The following is a 26,212-nucleotide window of genomic DNA, read 5'->3' as shown; positions in this document are numbered from 1 at the left end:
CTTATGAAGCAATGACCTCTGAGCCCGAACTGAAGTCCCTAGGCCTAAAATTTTAAAATGCTAATTTCCGAAAAATTAAAAATAAATCAATTTGCATGCAAACTCTCACCCTTCAGACAGAATGTGACTGAGTGACCACACACCGGCCGTTTGGCACTTCATTTGTCCACCGTTTCTGGGCTCACCTGTAGGACTATCCAAGCGCTGCCTCTGCCGCTGCTCCCTGGCCTGATGCTCACGCTGTCAACACAACGCCTCGCAGCTTTCAGCGCTCTCTTTTCACACAGCCATGTCATTCCCTCGTCTCCCTCCCGGCTCCCTCCGTCCCCTTCGTTTAACTGAGAGGTTTTTTCCACTTTTTGGCTCCCTGCCTGCCGTGTGTTTTTCCGTCTCCTCCCCTCTACGCTTCCCATCCCTCCCTTCCTGCATTTCGTCTTGCTCCTTTTCTTCTCCTTCTTCTCTCCTATATCCCCCCCCCCCCCCCCCCACCCTACCCCCGTATCCCCCCCCACCCTACCCCCGGGTCAGTTGAAATCCCTCACTCTGTCTTGCATTGCATGTCACTCCTTCGCTGAGAGAGCTCTTTGGCCTTGCTCAGCACAAACATCCTAAGCCAGGAGAAGATGTCCCAGTTATTTTCCCTTCCTTCCTTTCATATGGAGCTTAGATCCGATGCTGAAATGACCTCCTAAGACATATATCCCTCCTCTGATTTCTTCAGAGCAGTGATCTGTTGTTTATACTGTACTGTACATGTGGGTGTGGTGCTGATTACATTACAGTCATTTAGCAGACGCTTTTATCCAAAGCGACTTACAATAAGTGTATTCAACATAGGTAGGGAACAAAAACTACTAATCACTGATCAGCTGATGGGGTTTATTGGTTTCTGTGGTGGGGTGACTTCAGGTTATTCTGTCTCCTTTTGTCTTTACAGGCGTGCCCTCTATTCTAAAGTCAACAGATTGCTCTTCAGGAAAGTGGAATATGGAAACTGGAAATATGTCATAGGGCCGATATTTAGTTTAAGAGATGAAGGCACTGGTCAATGCCCTCTGTTAGATATTGATTGCTTGTCAAAGAATCAACTCCGTATTAAAAACAGGAAACATTTATTTAGTTCTCCAGTGAACAACTACACTGCACCGGCATGTAATGTTTCAGTAACCTGCCTATGACAAGGTTGCTTGTAATCTGAGGGGCCATTCACACCAAAAACAAGGTTGCTTGTAATCTGAGGGGCCATTCACACCAAAAACAAGGTTGCTTGTAATCTGAGGGGCCATTCACACCAAAAACAAGAACGGCATCTACAGCATAACGATAACTAGTATAAATATATAATTCTGGAGGGAAAAAACTCAAGTAGAACAGTCTACTTATGTGTGTGTTTTCCTGTTAAAAATGGTAAAAAAAATGGTGCATTTATATAGCGCCTTTATCCAAGGCGCTTTACATAGATTGTGCATTACATTCACCCATTCACACACATTCATACACCGATTGCGGCGGAATCCATGCAAGGTACCAACCAGCACATCGGGAGCAATTTGGGGTTCAGTGTCTTGCCCAAGGACACTTCGACATGTAGACAGGAGGAGCCGGGATTCGAACCGCCGACCCATGGATCATTGGACGACCTGCTCTACCTCCTGAGCCACAGCCGCCCTGTTCTCTACCCGTCTTGATCCAGGTACTCTAGAGCTGCAGAGAGGGCTTGGCTGAAACCTGGGGACAGGCGCAGTCAGAGCCCGGGGATGGTTTTCCATAGCCACTGGCACTGCCTAGTTTGTCCCTCTGTGCCTGCGTTAGATTGATTGGTCATGCCTGATGCCTGACACTATTATCATGTGCTTGTGTTGTTATTTGCTGTTTCTAGAATGTAGCAGATTTGTTTTTCTTCACCCCCCCGGAAACTTTATGATTAAATACAAAGGAGAAGCCTCTCTGAGAGTAGCCTAAATGTTAGCCTCACAATGTCAAACGTTTTTGGAAGGAAGAAAGCAGTTCCTGGAGGAGCTACAGTACAACAGTTGTATCCTGATCCTGGGAGTTCACCTTTAATCGGCCCGGCGGCAAACTCCACAACAGCGTCCGCCCCTGATTATGGATTGCTACGTGACTGAAGACATCAAAGGTCATAATTGTAATTTTTGACGAATGGATTTTCACTGATTATGCCCCATATGTTGTCTGCTATGCTATGGGGGTGCTATATATCTTGCTTAATTTGAAAATTGGAAGCGAGTTGAAACTAGCTCAAACAATATACTGTGAGGTGTGTGTGTGTGTGTGTGTGTGTGTGTGTGTGTGTGTGTGTGTGTGTGTGTGTGTGTGTGTGTGGGGTAACCACAGTATTGTGTGTGTACAGTATCATGGTGCTAGTAGGCTGCCTGGGAGAGTGTGTTGTAACTTTATCCTGCTGTTGTTGTGTTGTGTTGGGATGAAGTGTCTTGGAGCAGCTGTTTGTACGCCAGAGCTTCTAGGAACATAATCTGATGTAGTCTACTGGGGGGGGGGGCCCGCTGGCCCAGTGGTCCAGGCGCATGCCACATAATAGGCTCTCGCCTGACAGCGTGTCACGTGTTCGAGTCCCGTTCATGACGACCTTCTCTGCATGTACGTCTCTCCCCCTCTCTCTCTCCCTCTTTCCTGTCTGTCTTCAATGTAACTATCAATAAAGGCACAAAAGCCAAAAACAAATCTTTAAAAAAGATCGACACCTGTCAATCTCAAAGTCACCTGGCTGACTTCCTATTTTGAGGAAACCGAAGGGGAAAATAATTATGCGCGTATACGCATGTGTGCCCACCCATTTGGTGCCAGGCCTAGGCGGTCATTAATTCCCCTGTATATACGCCACTGTCCCCTAGACATTTTGAGGATGTAAGTTAGCATCACTTTCATATTTGATGAACAACAGCCAGGGATTTACTAGGTGTCATGTTTAACACATGCCCAATGCCCATAGACTGTTATCATTAATCAGTGTGGAATGGATGCTCACATCATTCTTATGGTTATCTTAGTTTATATTATCTCTCTTGGTGTGGATGGCCAAAGTCTCAGGATATATTTCTTGGCAGGCCACCTTGTCTGAGGAAGTACACTGGCTTTATAGGCTAGAGTAGACATCATTATTATTCCTTTAAGATTCAAGAGTGCTGAACAATCATAACTGCCATCAGCATTCCACAGGGCAAATAAGAATGAACAGCTGAGACGGGGAGGACAGATGATTAGGACAGGAGAGGCTGGAGTGCAGTGACTTACCTGGTGTTCCATCAACCTGTTTGCTGTGGTCTGAGGTGTGAGGGTGATGGTCCCCTAGTTCACCAGCAGAGGGCCCCAGCTATACAGGAAAAAACGAAACACAGTGGAAACAAAGTCAGTTTTGACACACTTTAACTCAGGGTTCGGTTGGTAGTGATGGAATGTACTGCATGTACAACAGTCAAGGTTCGAAGTGTTTGCAAAGGATTTCCATATTAGCATTCCATTTCCAGATCTAACCTTGCCAGTATCGGGGGTGTGGCGGGCATGAGTCCCATTCTGTTTGTGGCCACTCTCTGAGCTCTGCCCACTACCAGCACTACGACTGCTGCCCACACTGCCAGAACTACCAACACTGTTTCTGTCACCTCCTGAGAGAAAGAGAGAGAGAGAGAGAGAGAGAGAGAGAGAGAGAGAGAGAGAGAGAGAGAGAGAGAGAGAGAGAGAGGGGGGGGGTAGGGGATGTGAAAATAGGAAAAGTGTGAGAAAAGATTATTGCAAAGGAAAACATTCCTGCCTTGAACATCCTGTGTAAAAGTGGCTCATGACCACATTTCCACCTTGCATTGACCACATGAACCCATAGCATCCTTATTTTGGAGCAAAAATTAGAGCACCGAAGTCTGACGTCAATATCGGTAGAGGGCGCAAATCCACGGGTTCTTGTACTTTTTATTTGCATTGTAATCCCCATTACATTGCATTGTAATCCCCATAGGGGATGTCATCCCGGCCGTTACACTCATATGGATATGAAGAATCAACTGACTGAGAGAAAACGCTATTGTTACTGCTACTGAATTAGTTACATTTTTGCTAGACACAGACTATCATATATGATAAACGACACAGAGACACCTCCCTGACAATAACGTAGAGACAGCTTGTTTATTTTTGGACCACAACGCTTATATGAAACGATTTTAAGATGACCCCATGTTATTCTCCATAGAGAAATGACTTCTGTGAACCAGGGGAATATAGGGGATGAGTGAGTGACGTCAGGACTTCGGCGCTCTATAGCAGAGCAAAAAAGAGGAACTCCGGTCAATGAAGTATAGGGTTTACTGTGAGTAGTTAAAATGCTACGTTTGTAGATTCCGATTGCAATGGGTGCAGCGTGCATTTTGAATTATGGTTTATCCATTATCTAGACAAGATATTCAGCTACAAGATCACAATTGAATAGGTGTACATTAAATGCAGTATAAGGGTATGATTGCACACTTACCATCCTGTAATGCTGAGGAGGAAATTATGGTTAGTGGACCATTAGCTGTTTAAGTCAACATGTGCTGTTCATTAGACCTGTGAGGATTTACTGGTAGGGGAGGGTCAGAAAGGTCAACCCTTTGGAAGACAGAGGGATGAGAGGGGGATAAAGCTTCCGTACAGCGTGGGGGGGGGTGCAGGTGGGAGAAGGGATACAGAGAGGGTTACATGTTTGACCACAAAAAAGGTGAATGAACCGAAACCTATTTTATGTACAGTCAGGCACATGACTGAGATGTTCAGGTTGCCTAATCTCACGCACGAAACCCACAGGATGCGCAAGCATACAGTAAGTGCACAGACACTGCTTCTCTTCCGTTCCATGTGAATGCACCCGTTCTCACTGGCTCTTGCCCGGTGAAGACCGAAAAAAAGGGGTGTCCACTGTCCAGACATCCCGTTTTGGCCAGAACAGTTGCACGCAAACCTGCATGTGCGAGAGCTTTGTTTTGGGTGGGTCCCGCGAGTCGCCGATACGTTTTGAGGTTACTATAGGAATGTGATGCCGGAATCATTGTCGCACTCAAGAATAGGAATAACTCTAGTTCAGCGGGCGGGTAAAGGGCTCAACTCCTCAAACACGGGAGGGGTGGAAGGGGATAAGGGACAGAGCTGCTTAGTGACAAAACACACAGGTTGGGTGGCTGTTTTTTGAGGGTCCACACGGGGGGTGGAGGAGGAGGGGGGGAGCGGGGTGCACACACTCTTACCAGTGGGAGAGCTCCTGAGGACCCAAATGTCCTGAGTGGAGCAAGCAGGACTAGTTGGGACTGAGGGCTGTCTGCCAGGTGGTGCACCTAACAAACAAATGCACATACGTATGTATAAACACGCTCACTTTAGCCAGGAAGAGCAGCAGCTACTAGCACGTGTACGGTCACGAATACGCAGCAACAGCTGCGCGGCGTATTAGTTGACGCTATTGGTGCTGAGAGAGGCCTAGCTGTGCTGACACACAGTGGATGGTGGAGAACCACCAACAGATTGGGTAGCAGGGCGCCAGGGTGGTGTTGTTGGTAGGAACTGGGTTCAGATGCTGTGAGGATATTAACTTCTTATAATAATAGGTGGAGATTCAGCGAATACAGGCGAACATTCGGCGACGATTCCAGATGTATGAGCTCGCATATCAGCTATTTTCTGCAAAGAAATATACAGTATGAAATAGAGGGAAATAAGGAGGGGGGGCCAAGTATAGACCAATGGGGGACCTCAATCAATGAAGTATAGAGGGTATGCGCATGACATCATCATCATACCCGGAAGTTATGCGGGAACACCTACTGAGTGGCAAAAAAAACTACCTTTTGCCCTACCTACATATACTGTACATCCAAACAGAAAAGTCTTATATGATTTTTGAGTGGTGTAATTGAGTGGTGTAAACCACTCCTACAACTGGCTTTGTTAGTTTACGTGTCTGTCCGTTTACGTGTCTGTCCGTACCAAAAAAATCACACCCGTGGGAACTGAGTGGTGTTAGGTCTGTCTGACGTAATGAAATCATGTCTGACGTAATGAAATCACACCCGGGTGTGATTTCATTACCTGGCTTTGTTTGTGCAGAAAAAATGAGCATGGTTGCTATGTTCACCCTGTTCACCCGGGTGTGATTTCATTACGTCATTACAACAGGGTGAACATAGCAACCATGCTCATTTTTTCTGCACAAAAAAGCCAGTTGTAGGAGTGGTTTACACCACTCAAAAATGTGCATGGTTGCTATGGTCATCCAGTTCACACGGGTGTGATTTCATTACGTCAGACATTACGTCAGACCACAGCTGATCAGTCTATATAAGACCTTACACCACTCAGTTCACACGGGTGTGATTTTTAATGAACGACATTAAACTCACTTTGCCACTCGATTTGCCACTCACTTTATGCATGCATGCGCATACCCTCTGTATGGGGTTTAAGTGGTTAAAGGGCCCATGGATAGTAAAGATGATCAGTACCTTGGGTGAGTGTGAAAACATGGACACGTATGCGAGTACCACCTTGGGTGAGTGTGAAAACATGGACACGTATGTGAGTACCTGCAGACTCATAGGCGAGGGTGTAAGTGTCATCGGTCTGAGGGGAGGGGTCAAGGCTTGAGGGAGGAGTTCTGGACAGGAACTGTTGGCGATGGCATGGCAGTGAGGCTTGGCGGGAGAGAGTGCCTCCTGGGGTCAGGGAAACAGGTATGGGCAACGCAGAACATGCATCGTGTTTGAGTGTACATATCGCGTGCACATGAATGTGTACAATGTACATGCATGGCATGTGCAACCACATGGATTCCAACTCGGGTCTACATGACGGGAATTTTGGGAAACCAAACATCTTCTGCTTAAACCATTCTGGTTAGCATTATGTTATGCTTTAGCTATTGAAAAATAGCAGATCTACAAGTGTCTACGAGTGGCGCGCTACAAGCTTGTAGGTCTGCTATTTTTGAAAAATCGAAGAACAACTGACATAGAAACATAGCTTTTTCAGAAAACTGTCAGGATGTAGAAGACATTTATAGAATCGTTCCCAGGTCAAAATGGGTTAACAAAGAACATGCATGCATGGATGTGGTTACATGCACATGAATCCATACTGTATGGGTGCAAGCGTGGGAATTAAAAGGGGATGAAACCCTACAGGCTGACTGTACTCGTTCTCCAGTTCAAACATGGCAGTCTGCATAGTATACCGTGATATAAGCAACTCAGCTGCAGTTTATAGTCAAATGAATAATGGGTGTGCATCTCGGGCGCCATCTTATACAGGGGAAGGAAGCCACAGAAGCTTCTGCGTGCGTCACAGGGTGGACGCTCGGTAGGCCAATCAGAGGCAGGTGGGGGCGTGTCTTAGTCACTTGAGTGGCAGTGTGCCTTCCGGCCTTGTCTGTGCTTCCATGTGATACAGGTCGCACCAATGAATTGCAGCGGCCAATGAGGTATATAGCTAAGCTTTATGGTATGCATTGGTGTACATACAATACAGTTGACTACTACTACCCCCTGGTTCTAAGCACAACGCATATCCATTATTAAGTCTATTAACTGCAGCTGTGTTGCTCACTAGCCCGCCATGTTTTTAATCTGCTGTATTTTTTTGTACGAACTACAAAATCAAGCTAGGGTTTCATGCTCCTTTTAAAAGCAAAAACTGCCTCTTTTGGCTGTGGAAAAGTAATCTTACAAGTACGTGATGAGTCTCATCATACATTCCATTCATTGAATGGATCGAACAACAACTCAAATAGGACGTATTCAGCCTAAATCCCCTTTTGGTGTTATATAAGGGGCTGCTGAATAGGAATGTAAGATCACCACTTCAGAGAGGGCTTACGCACCCATGTGTGTGTGTGTGTGTGTGTGTGTGTGTGTGTGTGTGTGTGTGTGTGTGTGTGTGTGTGTGTGTGTGTGTGTGTGTGTGTGTGTGTGTGTGTGTGTGTGTGTGTGTGTGTGTGTGTGTGTGTGTGTGTGTGTGTGTGTGTGTGTGTGTGTGTGTGTGAGTCCATGGGTGCTGACACCACTGACATTATCATCAAGCATGCGTGCACACACATGCACGCTGGGTTTGCCTCTTGAGCAAGGGAATTGTCACTAACTATGGGCTTTAAAATGAAGTTCCTTTATCTCCACTCCCCTCTAGCGCGCACACACACACACACACACACACACACACACACACACACACACACACACACACACACACACACACACACACACACACACACACACACACACACACACACACACACGGATGGGGCACAATATCTCAACGCAGCCTCTTGGGGCTTTAGCACTGTGCTGACACTTCCCAATCTGGCCCTAGTAATCCTATTAATGTGTGTGTGTGTGTGTGTGTGTGTGTGTGTGTGTGTGTGTGTGTGTGTGTGTGTGTGTGTGTGTGTGTGTGTGTGTGTGTGTGTGTGTGCATGCACGTGTGTGCGTGCGTGCGTGCGTGCGTGCGTGCGTGCATGCCCTGGCTTACTTGCCTTAAAAATAAGTTGTGCAGGGTGTCAGATAGGGTCGTATGTGATTGTTTACTAGTTCTTACTGTTGTTGCCCTACTGTTTGAACGCTAGTAGCAGTGCAGTGGTTCTCAAACTCTTTCATGTCAAGCTGCACCCCCATCTGAAAATGTTGTGTGACCCCCAGAAGAGAAGATTTGTTCAAAACCTTTCCGAACATTTCAGTGGTTTTTGAATAGCCAACGTACTGTATCTCCATGGATCCCCGCCCGGAACCCCACTGTGCTCGTGTATATTCTGGTCTGCTAAACTAGTGGGGGATTTGTAATCCATTGTTTGTTGGAGTTAAATTAGAATGTCAAGCATGCCTAGCTTGCCACTGACCACGCCTTCACATGACACACTGACCACGCCTTCACATGACACACTGACCACGCCTTCACATGACACAGACAACTAGGTGGTGTACTGTATGTCAATATTGCTGTTCACTGTGTGTAGGCTATTGCTTTGGCGGGAAAAGTCAGTGTGCTTCATTTTGATAAACAAAAAACATATTTTTTCAACTGAAAATATGCTACCTTTGTCTCCAGGTTCAGGACGTTATATATGTTATACTTTAGCTAGCAGATCTACAAGCTCATAGCGCGGGCGCTACAAGCTTAGATCTGCTATTTTTAAAACATTGTGAAAATGTGCAAATCTTTAAATATCTTTGCTTCACTATAGTATATAGAATGCAATTAACCTTAAGTTGAGTTGAGTGTGAAACAGATCTAATAGGATTGAATGTATAAATGAACAGGTATGTGTATTCTCTGGTGGAGCTGTTGCGGGACCCGGCTATGGATAAGCGGTTGAAGATGGATGGATGGATGGATGGATGGAAGGTATGTGTATTGTTTAGGTCTCTGAGTGCATTGCCTTCATGTGATGTCACTGACAGCACAGGTGAGGTGCATGCAGGGTATTTGTCTACCTGCTCTCCTGCTGAGGACCTCCACAACAGAAGGGGGGAAGAAGCCCACCCGGTCCGCCCCTCTCTGGTTGTCATGGATGTGACCTTTCCATCGGCCATCCGAGTGCTGTTCCACCACCTACAACCAAACACATGTACAGTTAGTATTGATTCAGAACCAGTGTCTTCCATCCCAGCGATTCCAACATGTGGGCAGTGGGCGGTTTTAGGCAACTACGCAAATCATGCAATTGCGTGGAGCCCACGCCCCCCAGAAAACGGCTGGGCAACGTTGAAGCCAGCGACAGTAGTGGTCAAAACTGATATTGCAGGCGGGCCCAGGTTAGATTTAGAATGAATTTGTGACATAGGACCCCATGCGTAGGACGTGACGTAGAGGTACCACAAGAACAGCGCGAGGGGGGACTACATAGGAGCCAACATGGACAAAATATGTAGGAGTAATATCAAAATGTATCTCCTGGTGCATGGAGCACACACACACACACACACACACACACACACACAGAGACACACATACAGTATATACGGACGGACAGGGTGCAAAACAATCTCGGTTACGCCTTCGGCCTGGCGGAGACAACAATATCCATGGGCTCTTGTAGCACTGCACAAATGTAACGAAGTCTAATCGACACTGAAATGTGTGCAAATGTACTGTAGGCTATATGTTTTGTCATGGTGACATTTAAATACAACCTGTTAAATGCTGAGCTTGTAGATAAGCATTTCCACAGGTTCCCACACACACCTGGCAAATTCATTGGAATTTATTTCTGTCTGGACCTGAGTTAAATCCTCCTTAAAGGTCGTTGAAATTAGTTGGCGTTGTGCTCTGCTGTAGGCATACGTACTATTGCTTATATAACGTTTCGTTTGCATGATTGAACATTAAGTAAACAGCACTTTTACTCCATTGGCAAGTTCATAATCAATTATGACACGTTGTACACAGTCGGGGGGGGCTAAAAAAGGATTGCTAAAACCGCTACAGGCTGTGGTTGGTGGGCTGTGATGTTGTTGCAAGTGGGCAGGCTGGGCACCCAAATAATTGTCAAAACACTTATTGATAATAATTAAAGGTAGGGTATTTGATATTAAGTGATATTTTTTGATTAAAACAAAAAATCACACCCGTGTGAACTGAGTGGTGTAAGGTCTTATATAGCCTGATCAGCTGTGGTCTGACGTAATGTCTGACGTAATGAAATCACACCCGGGTGAACTGGGTGACCGTAGCAACCATGCTCATTTTTTCTGCACAGACTAACAAAGCCAGTTGTAGGAGTGGTTTACACCACTAAAAAAAAAGGTTTGTGTTAAAAGGTTAAAGGCAAAGCACTATATTCTGATAGCACTCATTTAGAGCGTTTGTTCAGTAACAGCAGTCTCCCTGTCTCTCCAGCTCTTTGATAAACAGAGATTACATTTTCAGGTCAGCCAATGAGGAGAAAGAGAAAGTTATCAGCCTCATTTTAATAGTGTTCCAGTCTGAGTTCTCTATCCTGATTGGATAAAATTGGTATCCTGTCCTGAAAATGTACACGGCCCAGCACTTGACAGACACGTGTCAAGAGGCCGGGTGTCAGACTTAATGAACGATGTGTCTGAGGCCTCATTCACACGTACCAAACACCAATCAAGCAATGTTTGGTCGTTTTTGTTTTTTTGGGCCACCACAATGCTTTTCCAATGGGAGTCACATGGTTTGATCAAACATTTGTGTTTGATTGCTGATTGCTCCCCCCTCATCAAACAAAAATGTTTGGTCAAACCATGTGACTCCCATTGAAAATGAATTGGAGCAGCAATCAAAAAGCAATCAGACATCACACACGAACCGAACATTTGTTGTGTAGGTGTGTACGAACTCACGTAGAGACTGACATTTTGTCGGGACTCCCGCGGGATTGATTGATTGATTGAAGAATTTATTAACAGTTTGCAGAATTACAGTACATTTCAAGCACAAACTCAATACAAAGGCTGTTAACTGTGAGTGGACGACCCAATTAAGCATTACACTTGTTTCCAACAGGGTCCACCATGTTCAAATCATCAAAACATTTAGAGACGTACAAATAGACACTTCTATAGACAGAACAGGAATTCATCAAAAAGGAGGTAAAAAGGGAAAAGAAATATATACAGTGAGGGGAAAAAAGGGGGGGGCGGGGGGGGGGATTCAGATTTTACGGGGGCCAGTTTCGAATTGCAGCCATCCGTAGGTGCCCTTTGAGAGCGGTTTTGAAGGAGTCAAGGGATTCGCATGTCTTAATGACAGTTGGTAGGGCGTTCCACATTTTGGTGGCATAAGAGCGAAAAGAATTTAGTCCCTTGTTTGTGCCGAATCTGGGTTGTACATGGTTCGTTGCACTCCCTCTGGTGTTGTGGGTGTGGACTTCGTTAACATTAAGGAAGTATCTAGACAGGTACATGGGTATCTTGGTGGTGTATCGAATCTTGTGGACCAGACCCATTGCAAGATGCTGTACTCTGTCGTCGACCCTAAGCCATTCCAGCCTGTCGAAGTGGGCAGGGGTGAGGTGGGTTCGGGGGGCTAGATCAAGTAGGAGCCTGACCAGTTTGTTTTGGGAAGTCTGGAGCCTGGTTTTAAGGGCCTTTGAGGTGCTGTGGTACCAGGAGGTGCATGCATAGTCAAAGAAACCCTGTACAAGGGCTCCTGTTAAGGTCTTCAAGGTGTTTTTGTTGACCAGTGAGGAGATCCTGTAGAGGAATCTTGTTCTATGGTTGACTTTTTTGATTACGTTGGTGGCCATTTTATCACCGGAAAGATTAGCCTCCAGGATGGAACCTAGGTAGGTAATTTCATCTTTACGTGTGATAACATTGTCACCCACTCTAACCAAGAAGCCATTTGCCTTGCTGAGATTACTAATAGAGCCAAAGAGAATGGATTCAGTTTTTCCCAGGTGTAAAGATAGTTTGTTATCAGCGAGCCAGGTGCAGATTCTACCGAGTTCAGAGCTGAGGGCATTTTCAACCTGCAGTTTGTCCCTGTCCGAGACCAGCAGTGCTGAGTCATCTGCGAACAGGAACAAGTTGCAGTCACAGGCTGAAGTCATGTCGTTTACATATATTAGGAACAGTAGAGGCCCTAGTATGCTTCCTTGTGGAACGCCACAGCTCACTGGGAGGGGGGGGGACAGTGTTCCGTTCACTTCCACCATCTGTTCTCTCCCCTCCAGGTAGGATTGCATCCAGCTCACTGATGTGCTATCGAAACCAATTGCTTTTAGCTTGTTAACCAGTATGGAGTGGTTCACAGTGTCAAAAGCCTTTTGGAGGTCCAGCATGACCATGCCGCAGTATTTGCCAGCGTCCACCTCTTGTTTGATGTGGTCGCTCAAATAGAGGAGGCATGTGTCAGTGGAGTGGGATGTTCTGAAGCCAGATTGGAACTCGTACAATAATTTATTAGTGGCAAGATACTTTTCAACCTGTTCATAGACTATTTTTTCCATCACTTTCGAGATGGAACTAAGAATAGAAATAGGGCGGTAGTTGCCGGGGTCTAATTTACTCCCTTTCTTGTGCAAGGGGGTTACTTTGGCCAGTTTGAAATCTTGGGGGACCTGTCCCTGTTTGATGGAGAGGTTTACTATGTGGGTGATGATTGGAGCTATAGAGATGGCTGAGTCTCTGAGAAATTTGGGACACGGGATTCCCGCGGGATTCCCGTGGGATGGGATTAATATTTGTATTAGTCCCGTGATCGGGACGGGACGGGAATGAAAGTCAACGGGAGTGTGCAGGAGCGTGAATGACGTTGGTCGCGCTGCCAAGTTCCAACCAAAAGAACAGAAGCACCCATTTTTGTTGTAGTCATCTTTCTGTGAGCCAACACTCTTTTGACTTGCTGACGCAAATCAAAAGAACTACATACATAGTTACCCATAATCCAGCAGTGCTAGTGCTTCCACAACACAAAAACCTCCTCCATGCAATCCAGTCGGGCTGGACGTCTTATACAGTTTTATATGAAGACATCGCAATGCGGCCGTGTATGATTCTGCATCGCGCCGGTGCCGTGATTTAATCGATTATTTATAGCCAGATCATCCTGATGCATTTGTTTCCCCTGGCAGTGGCAACGTTGCATCTTTCAATTGTGATGCTACGTTAGCTACATGCTAACACTGTTACTGTAGCTAGCTCCCTGAACAGCTGTCTGAGCGAATGTTCTACAATACATCGTCTCCCTTCTTTCTCCCAACCGAGTCGCATACACCAGTGGTTGAAGTGGTTCCCAAACATTTTCATGTCAAGGACCCCTAAATCGACATTTATTAGCCCGCGGACCCCCATTTGAAAAGATGCCAGGGGCAGGGACCCCCATAAGAGAAGATTTTTTATTACGGTTCTAGCTGTGATTCTCAACCATTTTAATTTCAAGGACCCCCAGTTTGACATGCATTAGTCTACGGACCCCCATTTAATGGCATTTTTATCGCTGGGACCCCCACATTATATGTGACCAGATTTGACTGAGAGACTGCCATCGCGCAAATTACAGCTTTTCACCAGAGGAGAAAAACTTTTTTTTTTTTTTCCCCCCAAAATGAGTTAATAGCACAGGCAGACTCTTCACATACTAGAGCATGTCTGAAATAAGTGTCGGAGCTGAAATCGACATGTAAATATGAAATAAATGCCCAAACATGTAGCTAGGTGTAATGTTAGAGACCACAGAAGTGAACCTTTCAAGCCTGTTTTCTCAACTCGCCGTTTTCTGCAAGACATTACTCTTTAAGCCATATCTCCAAAACTGGTGGGTCAAACTGAACAACCAATATGTCAATTTGAAGCTATGATTCCCTGCTTTCATATGAAATGAAAAAACGAAAATTCAAAAAAATCCAATGGCAGTCCCTCAGTCAAATTTAGTCACATATTGTAAAATCTATGTTAATTTAACTCTGAGTGTACAAATGGAACAACATTTGGTTCCATTTGTACACTCCCATAACATAATTTGTTACAGACCCATAAGGGTCCATTTGGTTCCAAACTATTATTTAACTGGGGACCCCCTGGAACTCTCAAGGACCCCTGGGAACCACTGCCATACACATAGACTTGTACACTGAATAATTATTCATATAGAGTTAAATTAACACTGAGGTTGTTTTTTTTATCTTAATTGACAAAGCACTTGTTAACTGTTAAGCTTTAAGTTCTGTTCAGGGAAAAAACGTGTCATAGGACTTAAATTAAGTGTCAGAACTGTATTTGGTAGTCAAAGTTAAATCCAACACTTATTTGAATTGTATTGGTAGGCTATCTGTTTTGAGAAGCCAGAAGTGATAGATAGATAGGCCTATAGATGGATAGATGGATCGATCGATCAATTGCCTAATGACTAAAAAAGAAAAAAAACAGGAGCGGGATGGGAGCGGGAGTAATTTCGAGTGGGAGTGGGATGGGATCAGGAGTCATTCTACAGGAGTGGGACAGGATGGGATTTTTTTTTAACTCTGGCCCAGGATTGGGACAGGACAGGATTTTTTCTGTGGGAGTGGGACAGGACAGGAGTGAAAATCCACTCCCGTGTCAGTCTCTCTACGAAGCCTCAGCGTACAATGTGGTGATTGGACCCAAACCTCTCTCTCCCTGAAGGCACCGTGGTGTCCATGCATCACCCAGAGGAGGAAGAGGAGGATGACGATGAGTTCTTAAGTGACGATACTGAAGTTTGGTCAGAGTAAATACAAAAACAAATGATCCAACCCGACAGAGGTCGGCACGGAGGTTGGCACGGAAGGCCAACGGTCTGGATGGCACAGAGGAAGGAGGAGTTGTCCCAGTGTCTCTTTGGGGCTTGGCGGTGAACCCTGAGTGTGAAAGTGAGGACAGTGAGCCCGATGACACAGACTCCTGTCAGACAGTCCCTCGCCTGAAATGGACGCTGTCGACGTCTCTGAGATGGAGCAGTGGTGGCCGAACGGTTTGCGGAGCGGTCTTGATACCGGAAGGTCGCCAGTTCGAATCCCCGGACCGGCACGTTAAAATTACCACCGCTGAAGTGCCCTTGAGCAAGGCATTGAACCCCAACCATGAAATGTTCTATGAGCAGGGCGTGGCTGTAAATAAGCATCTCGAGCTTAGTCCACTTACCCTGGGTAAACAAAGAACTTTGCTTTGCTTTGCTTAGCGAGGGTTTGGACCAACATGTCGGCTGTGACAATCTGGTGCTAGACAGAGCTCAACTCTCTGAAGTATGAATGCATATACAATTAACATCCACCTGAAGGAGGTGATGCAAATCAGTGTTGTTTTTGGCAGCAAAATTTGATTTTAGTTTTACTCATAGTCTTTTGAATAGTTTTCATTTAGTTTTAGTCACATTTTAGTCTCCTGGAATGTGTTAGTGTTAGTCTAGTTTTAGTCGACTAAATGTCATGTGATTTTAGTCGACTAAATCTACAGTCGATTTAGTCGACTAAAATGTGTTTTGGCGGGCCTTGATGCCGTCGTAATGACTTTTTATATTTGCTGAAAATAGCCGATCTACGACGGGTTGTGAGCTTGTAGATCTGCTATTTTCAGCATGCAACCAAAGTGTAAAATGACTTATACTGGATCTCTTGTCCACTAGTCCCTTCCTAACATTTTAGTCTAGTTTTTATTTGTTGACGAAATTGTCAATACATTTAGTCTTAGTTTTAGTCATCATAGCTCAGTTTTCATTTAGTTTCTATTTAGTTTTCGTCAGTGAAAAAAGGTAGTCGACGAACAATTTTCGTCTTAGTTTTAGTCGACAAAAACAACACTGATGCAAATGTTATTGTTGACCAGAATGCTTCTAGAGTTCCCCTTTCCAGCAGCACGGCCCACACAGCTCACGACATCCCAATAACGTCACTCAGCTTCTTCCTCTGATGGAGGAATGGGCGCCTCGGGTATTGATACGAACATGTACCAGATGGATATCTTGGAAGAGGAGAACGTGCTGGTTCTCCCAGGGAGATTCCGCTGGCGGGAGCAGACAGCTGCGCAAGAATCAAGCGAGGGCTTCAGACGTTCATCAAGTGGTTGGACGAGAGGATGAGTCGTCAGAAGAGGAACGCTTAATGATGATGAGAGATTTCTTGATAAGAGACGAGGACCAAATCAAAGGCTTTGAGACTGTGTTTATCATCAGGCTCAGAGATTTGACTTTGAAAATATTGACCTTTCAATCACTAAGCTTATCAAACTAAAAGTTTTATTATCAACCCATTTTGGACGGGAACCCCTTTTGGTGTTAGCATTATGTTATGCATTAGCTATTGAAAAATAGCTAAAGCATAACATTTCAAAAATAGCAGACCTACAAGCTAGTAGCGCGCCACTCGGTGGCGCGCTATGAGCTTGTAGATCTGCTATTTTTGAAAAATCGAAGAACGACTGACATAGAAACATAGCTTTTTCAGAAAACTGTCAGGATGTAGAAGACATTTTTAGAATCTGATCTCAGGTCAAAATGGGTTAAACTGACATGCAATGTTTCATAGTATGTGTGTTGTATGAATGTCAACATAAAAAATAAAAAGGAACCCCCCCCCCTCCGTTTTTCTTTTTTATAAAACATGTGAAAATAATAGACAGACAGGCACACAGACACACAGACACAGACCCTCTTGTAGACGGCTAGCCTCCTGCAGAGTAGGAAGAGTTTCCATCGTCAACTCTATGTCAGCTCTAAGTGTGCATGTCAACTGTCTTTGACTCCCCAGGGGCAGACGTTTTAAGACAATAATGAGAGAACCGATGAGCTGAAAAATACCCACTGTGAGTGTTAACAAAACGCCCGGAGAAGCCACAAAAACACGTTCCCCTTTAAGTTCTGAACAGGATAGGACAGCACAACAACATACAAGTTCCAACAGGACCTGGGAGATCATAACACACGCTCACAAACAAGCACATGCACACCCACATGAAGGCCCGCACAGTCGCACCCACACACACAACTTGCACACAAACAACCGATGACTCAAAGCAAACTGTGTGCGTGCGTGCGTGCGTGCGTGCGTGCGTGTGTGTGTGTGTGTACGCGCGCGTGTGAGAGAGGATGAGACAAATGAGTGGGAGAGAGGGAGCGAGTTGTTACCCGTTACCTCTGCTGTAATCTCTTATTGAGGGAACACAGTTCAATTGTTCATTAAAACAAAAGAGCACAAAAGTGCCCAATGCCATTGGGGGGTCAATGTTTACACTCTCAAAGTAAAATGAACACTCAGAATTTACTACGTACAGCTAAATTAAATTACAGCGCAACCTAACCCACGAAATATGCTAATAGGCCTACTAGACTAACTTAACACCACCATTGAACTTTACAAATTATCACTTTATCCTTACATAAGCTGGCGTTTCCCCTACTAATGAATTGGCAAAGAAAAGGAGTTGGTAGAAGCCGAACACACACAGTAAAACCCTTAGTTTTATTCTGAAGAAATGTAGAAATCTAATCTAATCTAATCTAACAAATGGAATCAAATGCACCCATAAGGGCCCATTTGGTTCCATGTGTACAATCTTTGGAGTTTGAAAAAAGATTCAGAATCCGAACTGGTTTCCCCTTGACAAGAAAAACGTCAAGGGTAGATGATGCGAGTACTGCTAAACACACCCAACAAACACAGCTGTAAGTTACACATGTACAGTAGCCTCACATTTGGAAAGGAGCAATGAAAACTATCATCGAAATCCCTCTGAGATAACACCCTAATCCCAACTCTAAACCCGGGACAGGGCTTAAAGAGGAGGGCCACATCTTAAGAAGCCACCGCATTAAAAATGTGAGGAAACGAGGTCAGAGGGGGGGTAAAAAATAACCATCCGTTCCGTCAAAGACGGGCGAAGCAGAGGAAAGATAAAGAAGAGGAAATGTGTGAATTCTATGTGAGCCTAAATGGAGCCACAGAGAGCCGCTGTAAAGACCTGCCCCCGAGGACATGAAATACACTGTATGAGTCACTGCTGGAGCATGCATAACACCCCCCACCCCACCCCCATCTCCCCCCATTCTGCACGCACGCACGCACGCACGCACGCACGCACGCACGCACGCACGCACGCACGCACGCACGCACGCACGCACGCACGCACAAACATATGCACGCACAAACATATGCACATGCGCGCACAAGCAGCATGTACCATGATGAGGTCCCCAGCTCGGAGGTTGAGTGCGGTGGGGTCGTGGAGGTTCCAGTAGTCTTTCACCGCCCTGACCTGCAGAGAACTCGATGCTTCTATGGAGAGAGGAGAGAGAGAGAGAGAGAGAGAGAGAGAGAGAGAGAGATCTATTGAAGATTCTGACTTTCAAATGTACATCATTTTTGTTTTGATTGTATTGCTGTATTGTTGTATTGTGCTTTCTGCTTTGGCAATGTAAACGTATGTTTTCTCATGCCAATAAAGCCCTTTGAATTGAAATTGAATTGAATTGAGAGAGAGACACACACACAGATACAAAGACAGAACGAAGGACAGAAAGACAAGAATAATACCAATCAGGTTTTTATGGTGCTTGCATGATGAATGTCTTAACTCTATTCGCTATCACGAGTGAGTACTGTAGGTCCAACTTCCTGATTGGAATAATAAAACACACTCAACCCAATGGAACAAGGATTTCAAATGGCTGGTGCTGGAGCATCACAAGATGAAATGAATGGACCGAGATGGCACACCAGTTATTATAGTTCGGTTTATTACCACAAACGCTTCCGGCAAGGCCCCCTTATAGTGTGCTATAGTATAGGTGACCGTGACAAACAAATGTCCAAGTCAGTCGTACGCCATTTGTAATCAAAGTGTCACAGCAGTACCTCCCTGTTTACTAAGATCAATTAACCACTTAAACCCTATATCATTTTGACCGAGATCCCCCAGGGGTCTGTACACAGTCTCCTCCTTTTTTCCATCGACACCAAATCTCTTTACCGAAACTATAGCTCACAACTATAGCTCACAACTTTCTGCTATTTTCTGAGAACGTTCGCCATATGTTCGCCTATAATGACATCCCCCAGAAGGGATGGTAGTTTCCATGTGAATGTGAAATTACACAAGAAAATACAATTCAAATAATAACATCCCCATTTTACAAAAAACGACAAGAAAGAAAGTGACAATTCTTCAACCCTTCAAACCTGTTGGCATCATTCTAAGTACTTCTGCGACAGCCGGGCTTGCAAACGGACTGGCCTGGACTGTGTTGAACAAATTGATTGGCTATGATTTGGCACACTGAGGAAGGGCGTCTTGCCTGATGCGATAGTACTGCAATTAACTGAACCATTATAATTGGAGCGATAGCGCCCTGGACTTCGGTTTGATTAAGTCCAACGTCCTCACATGTCCTGCCTCTCTCTGTCTCGTCCTGGAATCCTATCCTCGTTAAAAACTACAGCAAAGCATTAAAAAAAAGGGAAAAAGAAACGGCTACTGTTATTATCTGAAGAGCTACAGTATACTGACCTCTGAGCAGCTGTTTGATTTCCTTGCTTGCGGTAGAAGTGGTGAACTGGTTGACGATGTCCAGAGCCGTCTGGTTGTATGTGTTGCGCATGTTCACATTGATGCCCGCCTGGAGTCATCGCACACACACACACACACACACACACACGCACACGCACACGCACACGCACACGCACACGCACACACACACACGTGTGCGCGCACACACACACATGCACACAAAGAGAAAGAAACTCAAGCGTAAGCACTTAACACAACAAACACACTCCCCTCTGTGTGTCAACAACTGCCTTTTATATTAAAGAATAACATGAATGTCATTTTAAGTGAAAGAACAGTATACGGTAGGAAGAGCTACTGATTTGGATAGAGAATAGATACGTTTTTATATTTCCTGACTTTACCAAGTCGTGATGTGACGAATTGACAGAGAATCTAGCTAACACAGGGACTAACAATATATCTGCCTGACTGAGAGTTGCACGATATTGTAATATATCATATATTTCAATATTACTTTCCACAGGAAGTTATGATAACATTTCTCAATATCTGAAAGTTGAATTTTCATTAATTTACCTGCCTTCGTGCTGCCTTTGATTGAGTTACTATTTCTTTTCTTTTTCTTTCTCTTCTGCACTGTAACTAAATCTAATATTTGTATTGTATAATCATATTTCCTGTGCTTGTTGTTCTGTGTAAAGATATCTGCCAATATCTGCAGGAGTTTTAGATCAGCATCCTACAAGCACATCCAACTCTACGTTGATATCTCTTCTAATACTGTGATTGAAATCGCTAGTGATTTGATTTGATTTGATTTAGCGCAGTATAGAACAATACAATAAAGCATACAAAAAAAGTAAAAAATAAATACATTTAAAAAAAGGGAAAGTGTCAAGAGGAGGCAAGAAGATCTGGGGGCTTATACCAGTGTTGTTCGTCGACTAAAACTAAAACGAAAAATGTTCGTCGACTACCTTTTTTCACTGACGAAAACTAACCTATGATGACTAAAACTAAGACTAAATATACTGACAATTTTCGTCAACAAATAAAAACTAGACTAAAATGTTAATTTTACACTTGGTTGCATGCTGAAAATAGCAGATCTAGTAGTAGTATAGTAGATCGGCTATTTTCAGCAAGTGTAAAAACTTTACGACAGCATCAAGGCCTGCCAAAATACATTTTAGTCGACTAAATCAACTGTAGATTTAGTCGACTAAAATCTTATTACATTTAGTCGACTAAAACTAGACTAACACTAAAACATTCCAGGTGACTAAAATGTGACTAAAACTAAATGAAAGCCATTCAAGAGACTATGACTAAAACTAAAATAGAAATTTGCTGCCAAAAACAACACTGGCTTATACGAGGCCTCTACCTACAGTATGTAAGATACAAGACATTAGAACAAGATATAAATAATTTCCAAGATACATGATTGCAGTATATTAAAATATATATAGAAAATCTATGACATGATTCAAAGTACTTGATAATCTAAGAAAGACATGATTAGAGACGAGAAGAGAAAGAGAATACAAAAGAAATGTCAATCAGAAAAACCTTCAATTTGTTCTTATAGTTCAGAGAAGAAAGTTGTGAACCAGTAGAATATTTGTCCCAGAGTGTAGTACCTCAGAATGCCCATGACTAAGGGCCCCCCCCTTGGGTGGAGATGTGTAGCCTGTCTAGTGTTATATCTGTGTACTTGAGAATGTGTTTGAAAGTCATTTCTAACATGGAGTTGGGGGCATATTTAAGCTTGTAAATAAAAATGCAATTTTCTTTAGTGCAAATTAGTGCATATTCTGATGGTATTGTTGTTCTCAACATTGTGCCTGTCTGTGCTACTGCTTACATCGAGCAGCAGCCGCACTGCTTCAGTCTTGCCATAGAGGGCAGCCTCGTGCAGCGCGGTCCCAGCTTTGGTGGCTCTGTTGATGTCAATACCAGCTTTGAGAAGCAACCTGAAAGTAAGAAAAAAACAACACACTCACATAAGATGCAGTGGAATCACTAAACTATACTGCATAGAGGCAGATTGTTCCACTCAAATAAGGTAATATCTAATTAAAGGAGCATTCAGTGATTTGGGTGATTTGGAAAAAACCCGGTCCGCCCTGGTAACAAGATGTGCACATACACACGATCTACAGTACAGTACAACAGACCAACAACACGTGCACCAAGGCCCGCCCCACCCGATCATGATTGGAGGAAGGCCCCTCTCATCCTGATTGGATGAAGGCTTTGCCACCCAAAGCCCAAACCGAAACTATGGATTTTTGACCCCAGGGGCTCACTGGGGACAGGGAGGAACTCCTTATATGGTCAGCACACTTTATAGTAGGGAGGATTATCCAAAAAATAAGGAAAAATAAGTGATATTTGAATTAAGTGAAATCACTGAATATACCTTTAAGTCATGAGTCCCCCATCCACACGAGTATACTATACGCACTCACGCACACACATTAACAAATCGTTCCCTTTCTGGCACTGTAAGAGGTCCAGATGTTGGAAAGCTTCGGGCATTCTATCCAGACAGCCATGCAGGTCGGCGGTCCTGGGCTATATGCTGGCTGTGGAGAAGGAGGTAGAATAACTCCATGCCCTGACACTGGGCTGGGCTATATGCTGGGCTATATGCTGGCTGTCCTGGGCTATATGCTGGCTGTGGAGAAGGAGGTAGAATAACTCCATGCCCTGACACTGGGCTGGGCTATATGCTGGGCTATATGCTGGCTGTCCTGGGCTATATGCTGGCTGTGGAGAAGGAGGTAGAATAACTCCATGCCCTGACACTGGGCTGGGCTATATGCTGGGCTATATGCTGGCTGTCCTGGGCTATATGCTGGCTGTGGAGAAGGAGGTAGAATAACTCCATGCCCTGACACTGGGCTGGGCTATATGCTGGGCTATATGCTGGCTGTCCTGGGCTATATGCTGGCTGTGGAGAAGGAGGTAGAATAACTCCATGCCCTGACACTGGGCTGGGCTATATGCTGGGCTATATGCTGGCTGTCCTGGGCTATATGCTGGCTGTGGAGAAGGAGGTAGAATAACTCCATGCCCTGACACTGGGCTGGGCTATATGCTGGGCTATATGCTGGCTGTCCTGGGCTATATGCTGGCTGTGGAGAAGGAGGTAGAATAACTCCATGCCCTGACACTGGGCTGGGCTATATGCTGGGCTATATGCTGGCTGTCCTGGGCTATATGCTGGCTGTGGAGAAGGAGGTAGAATAACTCCATGCCCTGACACTGGGCTGGGCTATATGCTGGGCTATATGCTGGCTGTCCTGGGCTATATGCTGGCTGTGGAGAAGGAGGTAGAATAACTCCATGCCCTGACACTGGGCTGGGCTATATGCTGGGCTATATGCTGGGCTATATGCTGGCGGTCCTGGGCTATATGCTGGCTGTGGAGAAGGAGGTAGAATAACTCGATGCCCTGACACTGCAACCCACTGTTCCGTTTGGTGGCGAGTAGCTGACATGAAAAACGTCTGCCTTCTCACTGTGGACTGACTGCGAAAAGGATGTGTCGCTGTTATCTCAAACCTTCACGGGAGACCTAGAATTCTGAGAGCCTCTGTTCAGCGTTCCCCTGCTAAAAAAAACCAAACTGGTCTAAAGCCGTGGGAATATACTGTATAAGTGGGAGAGGATCTCGCTGACAGACCACACTTTATTTTGTGTCGATTCGTTGATGTATAAAGTAAATAAATTATCAAATCAACAACGTGCTTCTCAATTATTCGGTTAAAGGGGAATACCACTCATTTTCAACATTTTACTATGTCATAGTAACATTACGAAGTACATCTTTGTGATGTCACTGAGATGTACTTCGTAATGTTTGATCACGTGTCAGACCTCCAGTTCTAGGCAACACAGCATGGGGGGGACTTTTTTTTAATTATTTCCACACAACAACTCTAAGGTATATCAATGACATTGATCACAATGTTGAAAATGAGTGGTATTCCACTGTAATAATTGGGGTCCCGAGCCACAGGTTGAGAACCACTGTACTGGTCCACATGGCAGGCCGGGAGGCCGAGGCATCCGTGGGAGGTTTGCATGAGGGAATGTCGTGAATTAGGGAGGATGGGAATCATTCTCAGCCTGTCTGGGAAGCAGGGTGGAGCTGCTTGGCTACATTATACATACACATTGAGACACGTGTGTATGTGCGTGCACACACACACACACACACACACACACACACACACACACACAGCAGCATGTCATTCATTATACACACTTGATAAGGCGAGTTGGCCGTTGAGGAGGTGCGAAGTATTTGAAAGATGAAGGATGTGTGTGTGAGAGGGACGGGTGAAGACAAGAGCTGAGTGCACGTGAGCTGCTGCGTCTGTGATCTGTCTAACCTGATGATGTCCTTGTGTCCGTTCCGCGCCGCCAGGTGGAGGGGCGTCGTGGAGGCGGAGTCTACGCCGCCACGCCCCTCCCCCTCCAGCAGGGTCGCCACCATGTTGCTGTTCAGCAGCAGCTGAGCCACCTGGAGGGAGGGAGGGAGGGAGGGAGAGAGAGAGAGAGAGAGAGAGAGAGAGAGAGAGAGAGAGAGAGAGAGAGAGAGAGAGAGAGAGAGAGAGAGAGAGAGAGAGAGAGAGAGAGAGAGAGAGAGAGAGAGAGAGAGAGGGTGTACCAAGACATCAGATCAGAGACACATACTTCCCACGGATTACAATTTACCCAAGGAGAGTTTTTTTTTTTTAAACCGTCCCATATCTGTACAACAATGTGCAAACGCAGCAGCGAGCATTTGTGAGTTGCTGTAGCAGGAGAAGGATGTCAAATGGAATACAACCACATTAAGGCTTTTTATAGTTTCACAAGATAGTATTACTCGAGGTGTTAATGTAACACGGCTCTGTTTACACCTTTATTTTATTCCTATTTATATTCACTATTTATTTGTACACGCACGCACGCACACGCAAACGCACACGCGCGCACACACACACACACGCGCACACGCACACACAGTGTTCCTGTGTCAATAGACTAAATCCTGCCATTCTCTACCAGGCAAACTGCAAACTCAGATCAGAGTGCCAGAAGATTTAATGTAATAGGCATGGAGAAATGTGTGTGTGTGCGTGCGTGCGTGCGTGCGTGCGTGCGTGCGTGCGTGCGTGCGTGCGTGCGTGCGTTTGAATCGAATCTGCATTACGGGGACAGCTATACATTTCACAAGGCTTATCCACAGATGTCACAGGGAGACAGACTGCAATGCGCAATCCCTTTAACTTCACTGCATGAGGCCATGAGCGTTCGAGTGTGTACACGTGTGCGTGTGTGTGTGTGCGTGTGCATGAGCGTGTGCAAAATGAGGACTTGAACCCCATTTCGCTTTATCTCAAACGAGCTTATTTTAGCGGACCGGTTAATCTAAGCTATGTGAGATGTTTGACACAGGCCTAGCCCTCGCAATCCATCACATTGCCCTTTGTAAGACATGGACAAATATACACACACTCACTCACTCCAGCACAGCAATATACAAAGTCCACGCGGTCACCACTTAGTCTGGGGCTTTGATCCGAGGGTCTGGCATGAAGATGGAGGTGACAAACGTGTATAACGGGATCACGAAGACTTCATGAAGAGTGTGAAAGAGGGCCATAAAAAGCCACTGGGCCGACTATCGTGCGCACACGCACGCGACACACTGTCTTTACTAGAATGGACAATTAACGGCTTTGTTCATTTGTTTTACGAGCAAGTGCCACATCATCAATCAAGACGATGGTGTGGTACAGTGAGGAGTAGGACCCATGGGGCGTTCACAGAACATCGGGGGGGGGGGGGGGGGGGGGGGGTTCTGAGGTGCTGTACGTTGGGGACTTAAGGGAGCTTCATATTGGATGGGGGAGCTGGAACTGAACTGAACTAATATTTAGTATATGAAAGAAGAGGAGTGATCCGAACACTACAAAAAGGTAAAAAAATAATAATCCTTGAAGCACTTTAACTTTAACCTTTCAAAGACTTAACTTTTCTGTGATTAAGGGGATATGCAAATAAATCTGACACATATGATATGCAAATAAATCTGACACACATGCACGATGCTGTAACTGTACGCTAACGGCTGTCGCACACACAACCACACACACACACACACACACACACACACACACACACACACACACACACACACACACACACACACACACACACACACACACACA

At 45.0% G+C, this 26,212-nt stretch overlaps 1 protein-coding gene across 1 annotated transcript in view; it reads right to left on the bottom strand.

Annotated features, from left to right (window-relative positions):
• LOC306914819 (caskin-2-like) overlaps window positions 1–26,212 on the bottom strand; it is a gene marked incomplete at its 5' end in the record, with an annotated part of 75,025 nt that overhangs the window by 15,102 nt on the left and 33,711 nt on the right. Inside the window, 10 exons of the mRNA XM_079492019.1 lie at window positions 3,274–3,352; window positions 3,514–3,641; window positions 5,256–5,342; window positions 6,588–6,716; window positions 9,483–9,600; window positions 18,651–18,745; window positions 19,977–20,085; window positions 21,847–21,955; window positions 24,386–24,516; window positions 25,555–25,616. Coding sequence (XP_079348145.1) covers window positions 3,274–3,352; window positions 3,514–3,641; window positions 5,256–5,342; window positions 6,588–6,716; window positions 9,483–9,600; window positions 18,651–18,745; window positions 19,977–20,085; window positions 21,847–21,955; window positions 24,386–24,516; window positions 25,555–25,616 — 1,047 coding nt within the window. The remainder of the gene's footprint in view (window positions 1–3,273; window positions 3,353–3,513; window positions 3,642–5,255; window positions 5,343–6,587; window positions 6,717–9,482; window positions 9,601–18,650; window positions 18,746–19,976; window positions 20,086–21,846; window positions 21,956–24,385; window positions 24,517–25,554; window positions 25,617–26,212) is intronic.

The sequence above is a fragment of the Electrona antarctica genome (assembly GCF_951216825.1).
Source record: "Electrona antarctica genome assembly, chromosome: 22".
Taxonomy (NCBI): Eukaryota; Metazoa; Chordata; class Actinopteri; order Myctophiformes; family Myctophidae; genus Electrona; species Electrona antarctica.
Note: the sequence above shows the minus strand (reverse complement) of the source record. Positions and strands in the feature narration are given on the sequence as shown.